This window comes from Urtica dioica, chromosome 6 (assembly GCF_054948205.1).
Source record: "Urtica dioica subsp. dioica isolate 48M chromosome 6, U.dioica_male_clone48M_v1_H2, whole genome shotgun sequence".
Taxonomy (NCBI): domain Eukaryota; kingdom Viridiplantae; phylum Streptophyta; class Magnoliopsida; order Rosales; family Urticaceae; genus Urtica; species Urtica dioica.
This window is the reverse complement of record NC_142761.1, coordinates 29,057,883-29,067,429: the sequence shown is the minus strand read 5'-3', so window position 1 is coordinate 29,067,429 and position 9,547 is coordinate 29,057,883. Positions and strand designations below refer to the sequence as shown.

The 9,547-nt window shown below is 37.3% G+C and overlaps 1 protein-coding gene across 1 annotated transcript; it reads right to left on the bottom strand.

Annotated features, from left to right (window-relative positions):
• Window positions 1–7,820: 7,820 nt before the first annotated feature.
• On the bottom strand, window positions 7,821–9,205 carry LOC149393577 (uncharacterized). The gene is made up of 2 exons (XM_089618079.1): window positions 8,218–9,205; window positions 7,821–8,053 (listed from the first exon to the last, which is right to left on the bottom strand). The coding sequence occupies exons 1-2, from the start codon at window positions 9,203–9,205 to the stop codon at window positions 7,821–7,823; spliced, it is 1,221 nt and encodes a 406-aa protein (XP_089474205.1).
• Between the last annotated feature and the right edge of the window lie 342 nt (window positions 9,206–9,547).

Below are 9,547 nucleotides of genomic sequence, written 5' to 3'. Positions count from 1 at the left end.
GTGTCTGTTGGTTGAGCGGACCACATACATCAGAATGTATTAGTTCCTGCAACTCAGTGGCTCTTCGACCCTTATCGGATAAAGGTCGCTTAGTCATTTTTCCTTCTATACAGGATTCAGAAGTAGGTAGTGAACCTATTGCAGAGGCTTGGAGTGGACCATCCCTCACAAGTCTCTTAATCCTATCTAGACTGATATGACCAAGTCTTTAGTGCCAGAGGTATGTTGATTTTGTTAGATCGGAGGATTCAGAAAGTTTGATCCTCTTTGGCTCCCTAATTAGATCATTATCTATTTCGGTGTCTAAAAGAGAAGGTTGAGTGGGATAGATGTAGAAAAGAGCATTCTTCATACATGCATCAGTGACAAAAGAATTATCAGGAAACGAAATACGAATTCCATTCTTTATGAACTTTAAACAATAATCTTGCTCACGAAGACGAGCAACGGATATTAAGTTCTTCCCAAAGGTAGGAACAAAATAAACATTATTCAAATTTAAAGTGCGGTCTTCAAAAGACAGCGTCACGGATCCCACAGCCTTTGCAGACACCAGGCTCCCATCACCCCATTTGAAACAGAACTCGCCTTCCTCTAAGCTTTTGGTTTTCTTGAAACCATTCAAGGAACAACAAATATGGTTAGTAGCAGCGGAGTCAATAATCCACGATGATACATTATCAGCTACTAAGCATGCTTCGGTAACTAGTACAATACTATGTTCCTTTGCTTTGAGATAGGCGGGACAGTTCTTTTTATCGGCCTTGTCAGGTCTCTTCACAGTTCTAGAGGCGGAGGCTTCTTGCTCAGTAGCATGTGCCTCTCCTTGATTCCTCTTTTTCTTAGTGAGACCTACAGCAGTGTGAAGTTCCTCCATAAGCTTGGTAACAGTGTACTCTAGCTTGTTTATGGAGTAGTTCATCTTGGAGATATCAAGAGATCCGGGGAGAGTTTCTAAGATCATATCTATGAATTCTTCCATCAATCTTAGATCCTAGGATTTCTATCTTATTTAGAAAACAAATGATCAGTATCATAAAGTCTCTAACAGGAGTCCTAGCCTTCATATGACAGTTCATAAACTGTCGGACTGCTTGTTGCCTTGCTTGACGCCTTTGCCCTTCAAACATCTCAAGGAGATTGTAGAGCATGTCAGCGGCAGTCTCGATGTCACGATGTTGCTCTTTCAGCACATTGTTCATAGATGCCAAGATATAGCACCTCACAATCTCATCGGATTGAAACCAGGCCGCTAAGGCGTCATTGTCCTCTTGAATTGAATCATCATTCGTCAGAGGAGGACACGGGGTGGTGAGTACCCATTTGTGCTTGTTAACGGTAGGTATTATGTCGAGGTTACGTTTCGAATCTATGTAGTTTTCGTTTTCGAGTTGGTTCGAGGAAAGAAAGATAGAGAGAGGGTTGAGAGACATATTGCCTATATAAGTTGAAACAAGTTTATGATTAGTCTTTGGTTTAGGATTTAAGTTTCATTAAGACTTTTGTAAAATCCAAAGGTGTTATGAACGAAATGACACTTTACTCCTTCGAGGGAAGGCCGCAACGAGTCTCCTTTCATAAGTAAATGACTCATCATTAATGCATAGCCAAGATGTCAATACATCAATTTTGACTAGCCACCTTGTAAATTGGTTTGATCACTCACATCCTTTCGCAGGGCCTCGAGGGAGGATTACTAGGGATTGAGTCTAAGTGTGTAACCAACCACTTAGTCCAAAAGATTGACTTTGAAAAACAATCCGCCGAGGGGAGGTCTTGTCATCATCGTCTCACTCTCGAACGTAGCTCATTGAGCAATGATCAGAGCAAAGCGCCCTTGAGTACTCTCATTTAAGAGAGGGCCACGAGGGTGACTCTTAGTCCGGCGACACTTGCACTTTTCATTAGTGTTGGGGATCGTGGGTTACAAACAACAAGTATAACCCTCCCACTTAGTTTTTGGAGATGGTTCATCGACTCTTTTAAGTTCGGAAACAAATTTCCTAGTTAGAGAGCGACAGAGCGGACAACTAGAAGAGAATCCTAGATCGACATGTTCAGAGCAGTATTAGTGCATAAAGGCACAAGGGACATACTCGATCTTTTCCTATTTTCTATTTCGGGAAAGTGCGTGAGGGAAGTGTGAACTTCAACTCACTCGAACACTTGAAAGTTTGAGATTACACATCTTTTTATTTTTCGGCTTTGTCTACAAAGAGACCTCCCACTCAAAATTTCAAGAGCATATAGATTTTGAACATATGTGATATAGATATAGTTTTGAAAACATTTTGAAAACTTATTTGATTTGGATGACAAAATATTTTCAAGTTTGAAAGTGAAAACGGTTTTTCAAAATTCAAACTAGTTTTGTAAAAATTCAATTTCAATTAATCTTTCAAAAATCAAAACTTTTAATCTTTACACATCATGTTTATAATCATATGAAAAACATTTTTGCTCAAGAAAATTTTCTCATTAGAGTTCTATAACTCATGGTAGTGGGGTTTGAAAATCCGGATTTCTAAAAAACTGGAGTTTCAGACAGCCGCGCACCTCGGAGTAAAATCGCCATATCTGGCGGCTCCGATGTCCTTTTGAGCCGAAACCGGTGGCATTGGACAGAGGACAGACAGAGCTTTAATTTGATTCAAGAATCATTAAATTTCGATTTCTGAGCAGAGAGTTATGCCGCTTTTAATGCGGGTTTACATTCCAGCTCGAAGAAAAAGAAATAAATTAAAGCTTCGTCCTTTTAGGTGCGAAAAAGAATCGAGTGTAACGGAACGTTTTAAGATGTTGTTTAAAGCTTTTATTTGTGTTTTATTAGCAGGGTAATAACATAGAATAAAATAAATAATCAACATGCATAAAACGATTCAAGTAAATAAACGAAACTAGCAAGAAAATAAAACCAGTCACAAAATTTACTCGAAAAATCTCAAACCTTTAAAACACGTTTTTCAATGTAAAAAATTAAAAACTTTTAGAACTGATTCTAATGTGTTTTAACATCATCCCAAACTCATAGAAAATCAACATGGTTTTTAATTTAGAGACAAGAGCAATAAATTAAAAATAATCTAAGATTACAATTCTAACTTGTCACAAAATTAGTAAACTTTCGAAAACGATTTTCAAGCTCATAATTTAAAAACATGCACATGCATTCCTTTGACCATAGCTCTGATACCATTTGTTGGAATCGATCTAGGGTTTAAGAAAAAGTTTAACGCTTCGTTAAGCGGCGGAATTTTAAAAATTTTCTTTTTAAGTAAAACTAGTTTTTACTAACCTAGACAAGAGCATATGCATGTAAATAAAAACTAATATGAGCTATTAAAGTTACTAACCTTTCTTGAAGCTTGAACCTTGTAGAAGCTTTTGGAAAGTTGCAACGCTCGTCTCCCCTCGCAGCACGTCTCTCTTTCTTTCCTCGGGAACTCGAGCAACCACGATAGTTTCTATCACTAAATCACTCGAAAAGAAGGAATTAGTGAGTGGGCACTTTTAAACACTACGACTTGAGAACGAGTCTCGAAGTCGCAGAGCTAAAGACTAGGTCGAGTGAGGACCTAGGTGCCAAGACAAGAGAAAACCGAAAATAAACTAGAGAGAGAGAGAAGAGGACTTCGGCCAAGTTCTAGAGAGAGAGTCTCTCAAATCTCTTAAACTTGGATGAATGAATTGTGAGGAAATGAGGCTCCTATTTATAGGAGAGGTCTCACCTTCAATAAGGTAGTTTCCTCTTCTATAGAATATCACATATTCATGAGAAAATATTGCCTTATTTCCTCATGAGTCACTCGGCCAAGGCAGCCTTCTAGAAGGCTTGGATTTGTTTCCTTTTTTGTTCCTTGCCTTGCCTTTGACTCACTTGGCCGAATTCCCTTAAGCATCCTCATGCAAATTTGTTTCCTCTTTTTCTTTTGGCAAGTATCTTGATACATTTATGCACAAAATATTCTCTCTTTCTTGGGTATTATGGGCGCCCAACATTTCTAGAAAAGACTTCTAGAATTTTCTTCACTTGTTCATGACAACATAAGAAAAGGCCCATTTAGAATTTTCAAATAAAATTCTTATGAAATGAAATTAATTCACAAGGCCCAATGATCAAGTCATGGCCGAGTGAAACATGTCACAAAATGACCTTGTCAAAAAATTTATTGACATTCATTTCATCCTTTGTCTCAAAAGACAAAAATACCCTTTTAACTATTTTCGTTCTTGTTTTGGCTTAGCTTCCAGTTTAACTATTCCTATCGATGTGATTCGTGACAGTGACCTCATGGACCCAAATGAACAAAGCTTTAGCTAAACACTTGGACTCAAAAGTTCACAAACCTTTTCCAAGTTTAGCTTAATGCCAACTGACTCCACTAAAGAGCTGACACTGAAAATCTCTCGGTTCAAATGAATTTATTTTCTACTCAAGAATTCGACCTAATTATGATGAGCGGATCCACTGAATATTATCTATGTTTACCCTTCATGAATGTCATCAGCTAGTCGGGATTTACTAAATTACCATTTTACCCTTCTAGCTGTTATTTCCTCAACTCCTTTGTCGCTTGTGAATAAGTTAGAAACAATGTATTGACGAGGAGCTAACAAGTCACATTGTTTCATCCAAAAGAGTCAAGACTCAATTTGGACACTGGCCAGTTCATTTATTCACACTCCAAGGAACAAAGCATGAGGTGACATACATTGCATTTCAGCAATCTTGTACATGAATTCCATATCTATGAGAACTTCACAAAGTTACTCATGACAGACTCACAACTTAGTACTTCACCAATAGGCCTTGTTCGGAATCACATAGTGAGTCCGAACTTTGACTTTCTCAAATGAGAATACTAAGGTGTGAAATGGCATGTCTCATTTCAGGATTAAGGTAAGCATGATGCAATTCATACATAGTGACTTCGAGACATAAGAGGTTAAATGGTTTGTTCTTATCTTGTCTCTAGAAGTGCACTGGTCAATTCAGTACCTTCGGAAGATACCTAGAAGAACTATAGAGTTCCTAACTCTCAATGCCTCATAACCAGACATCATAGATTCTTCTAACAATCATACTGAGGTCAATAGTCCTTTGACCCTAAGATTGCGAATATATCGTTTTAAGCAAACTACGAAGAGTTTGTTCATGCAAATCTACATTTGTCTCTTCGTAAGTTGTTAAGTTTGTTTATGGACTAAAAGACTATGGTTTTATCATAAAGCTTCAGACAAGGAAGATTGAATGAACGTTTCAACTTTATTAATGAATGAATAGGCAATTACAAGCAAGAGTCTTCATGAGACTTTATTACATCAAATGTTCAAAATAAAGACTACAACTCTTCTTGTGGGCACCATTGACAACATAAAGGAGAGTTCAGTCTTGGCTTACAAAGTGGAGTATTTGACCAAGATTAAACGAATCGATGGAAAAAGAGAAAGGACTATTTCGTCTTTTTCATCGGATTTGTTAAGCTTCTATTACTAGGTCCATAGTCCCCGATTCGGCTCTGATAAAGGCGGATAAGAACTTTCGTATAATAATGTTTATCATTATTAATCTCACTTGCTGTAATTGTGATTGACAGCATTAATTCCGGAAAACGGGTATTCGCAGAATGAAATAAATATTTATGGTAGAATTGTTTATTTATTGTTTGATCAAGTAAATAAATAATTATTAATTATTTGTTTATTGTTGGACCAAGTAAATAAATGATTAATTGGGTTTTACGCAATTGAGCCTTGCACACATGGAAAAATCGAATTGGGAATTTTGGCATAGGATTTGCGCAAATCCCCTTGGCCGTGTGCCATCAAATCCGATTTTTTCAATATTGGTATTTACCAATATTTTCTCTTTAGTTGTTTAAATAAAGGAGAGAGAATAATATAAGATATTGTCCTATATTTTCTCCTTATTTAAAGGAAAGTATTTAGGAGAATATATGAGAATATATTTAAAGGGAAATAATATATTCTCCTTTATTCTCTCACTAAATAATATATTCTCTATTTAAATAGAGAATAATATCCCATAGATATTGACCTGATGGATGAGAGAAAAAATAGGATTCACTTGTTGAGATCCAATGGCCTAGATTTAATCCACTAGTGTGAACACAATAAAAGGAAATAAAATATTCTGGAAGATTCCATGAATATCTCCTTTTACTACTATAAATAGGGGTTCATGAGAAGGCAAAAATAAGTAATTTTTTGTGAAAAATTTCGTGCACTCTAGCCTACCTTGGCCGTGCACTTCTGCCTCTCCCTCCCCTCGAAAATTCGTTTCCATTCTTAGTAAAATAAGAGAGAGATCTCGAAACACCTAGTTTCATGATCTAGTGAGATAAAGACTGTGCCCACTCATCTTTCTTATTCGTCTCGGAGATTACGTTTCGGAAGACTAAGGTGTCATCCTCGAGTCTTTCATCAAGACGACTCAAGGAGTACGAGATTGGTTTAGGAGCGTTCTGTAGCTGAACCGAAAATCAATGTAAGTACTCGTTTTGTTTTTCTCAAATCGGTTACTTGATAAATATGCTCTCGTGAATTAAATTAATTAAACATAATTAGATCTTGTTAATTATAACCATAATTTAATTAGCTTATGATCAGCGTAATTAATTATTTTTCCGCATTAATATGGTTATATGGTGGAATCATCTCAAACGAGTCGCATCAGAACGATTGTTCGTGTCTGATACGCGCCTGATTCACCAACACTTTTGTGTCCAAGCATGCTAGCTCCAGCTTTGTTCATTTGTATCCATGAGGTCATTACCATAAGTCATTAGAGTAGGATTAGTTAAACTAGTAGCTAAGTCAAAACAAGTTCAAGTGTTGAACTAGACGAATTTTATGAAAATTGTCTAAAAGAGTAATTTTGTCCATATGATGACAATGTGAATTAATCCACACGGCCAAGATTGGATTTGGGCCTTGAGGATTGAATTTCATTTTATGGAATTTTATGTGAAAATTCTACATGGGCTTTTCTTGCATTGTCTTGAACAAATAAAGAAACATCTAGAAGCATGTTCAAGATGACTATTTCCGTGGCCTCCATCAAAAGAAAAAGGGAAGTTATTTTGTGCATTGATGTATGAAGATACTTGACAAAAAAGAAAAGATGAAACAAATTTATAGCATGTAGCTATTAGTGTACACGGCCAAAGAGATGAAAATGGAAACAAATTTCCAGCCTTGGTATTTTTATGATAGGAATGGGAAACAAATATTGTGCTAATGAATATGTGATATTCAACCATAATAGAAAAGAGGAAATTGCCTCTTCAAGGCAAACCCTTCTCCTATAAATACCACACCACATTCACAATGTTGAAACAAAAGTTTTTTGTGTGACCTTCTCTCTCTAAGTTGGCCGCCCTCCTCCCTCTCCCTCTCTTCTTCTTGCTCTTTGGTTTTGGTACCTAGGTCCTTATTAGACCTAGCGTTTTGTATTAGGTCTTTGGCTCTAAGACTAGTTCTTAGGTCACTGTGTTTAATAGTGCCCACACACTAAATCTTTTCCAAACTCGAATACTTTAGTGGTAGAAACTATCGTGGTTACTCAGATTCAAGAAGACACGAATGAGACAAGCTAAGTGGGGAGACGGGCGATTCAACCAATCCAAAAGCTTCTCAACGCTCAAGCTTCAAGCGAGGTTGGTACTGAGTGAAAACTCATTATAGTTTTATTTTAGATTATATGTTCATGCACTTTGTATAGGTAGTAAAATCATTTTACATGTTTTAAAGAATTTTTTATATTCCGCTGCTTACTAGAAGCGATAAATTATTCTTAATCATAGATACATTCCAACAAGACGGTAATGCCAAATATGAGAAGAAACCTTGTTGATGTGCACTGGTGATGATGGACCTGGGAGCACATATAGTCCTTCTTGGACATTACCCTTCCCAATTGTCTTCAAAGTTTTCATGTCCTGTATCTCAAAGCCATATTGTGAAAACAACACATTATTAACACTTGACTCTTTGGTCAAGGCACTGATATATATCAGATTGAATTTGAAACCTGGGACAAACAACACATTATGTATAACAATATTATCCTGAAGTTGTATATCTCCACAGCAAGAAACAAGAATAGTCATATGATTGGGTAAAGTAACACTGGAATTATAAAGAGGTTAAAATTCATAACCATTGCAGAATTAGAACAAATATGTCTAGACGCACCAGAATCTAGAATCCACAAACAAGCAGTGTTATAATGACTAATTGCATTTATCATGGAGTTAGATAAATATGTCTTGAAGATTGTGGTGTTGATATCATTTGCATTGTCTTGTGCGCGTGTGGAGGCCAGCTGACTTGACAAAGACTGGATAATCTGATGGATTTGTTGAGGCGTCAAGTTGTTTGTTGGTGCACTTCCATCTTCAAGGCTTTCAAATGTGCTGATCACTCCTTTTGCCTTTGATTTATATCCTGGAGGATATCTATGGAGTTTATAACACTTGTCGACTGCGTGTCCGAGAATCTTGCAGTGTGTGCATATATGTCTTTCTTTCTTGTTATTGTTGCGCCAGCTCTGATCATCACGGATCGCCATCGCCATTGTGCTTGATTGATCAGCAACTCCATCAACATTAGCTACAATGAATCTTTGCTTTTCATCTTGAGAAATCATGGAGAAGACATTGTTCATCGGTGGAATGGGATCCATCAAGAGAACCAGACCTCGAGCTTGAGTAAACGTCTCATTCAGCCCCATAAGAAACTGCGTAACATACTCATTTTGGATGAACTCGCTGAGCTCTTTCACTCCACCGCATGTACACTTTCCACAAGAGCAGCTAGGTCTAAAATTTGAGAGTTCTTCCCGAACAGCCTTCAACTTGGTGAAGTACATGCTCACCGGCTTCTGATCTTGAACGAGATTCATGAGTTCATGCCTTAATTGGAAGATTCTTGGAGCATTGGATTGACAGTAGTGTTCCTCAAGATCCTTCCACACATCGAAGGCAGAGTCGCCGTAGAGAATGCTCGATGAAATCTCTTTTAAGACTGAATTCAAGTTCCAGGAAAGAACGAAATTGTTGTTGCGAATCCAGGCATTGTTGAGAACTAGATCTGAACTTGGAGGTTTTGCGATTGTTCCGTCAATGAACCCTAGCTTGTTCTTGACTGAGAGTGCAATCTTCATCGAGCGAGACCAGGACATGTAATTATCTCAATTGAGGAGTTGAGAGACCAATACAACGCTTGTTGAATCGGAATGATGGATGTAGTGCGCGCTGATTGGATCATCGATCTCAGATCTCTATCGCGATTTGGGAAACTCGTCGCCGATCTCTGAGCAGAATCTTTAGTCAATCCTTACATTGATGAACAATTGAGTAGGTCGGTTTTAGATGATGAGAAACACAGAGAAGACTTCAATCACGAATTTTCTTGCAGAATCACTATGATACCATTTTACGGTAGAGTTTCAGAGAAGGAATCGAGAGAGAAAGACGAAGAGAGAAGAAAATGATGAAAATGAATTTTTCATTAAAACATCAAT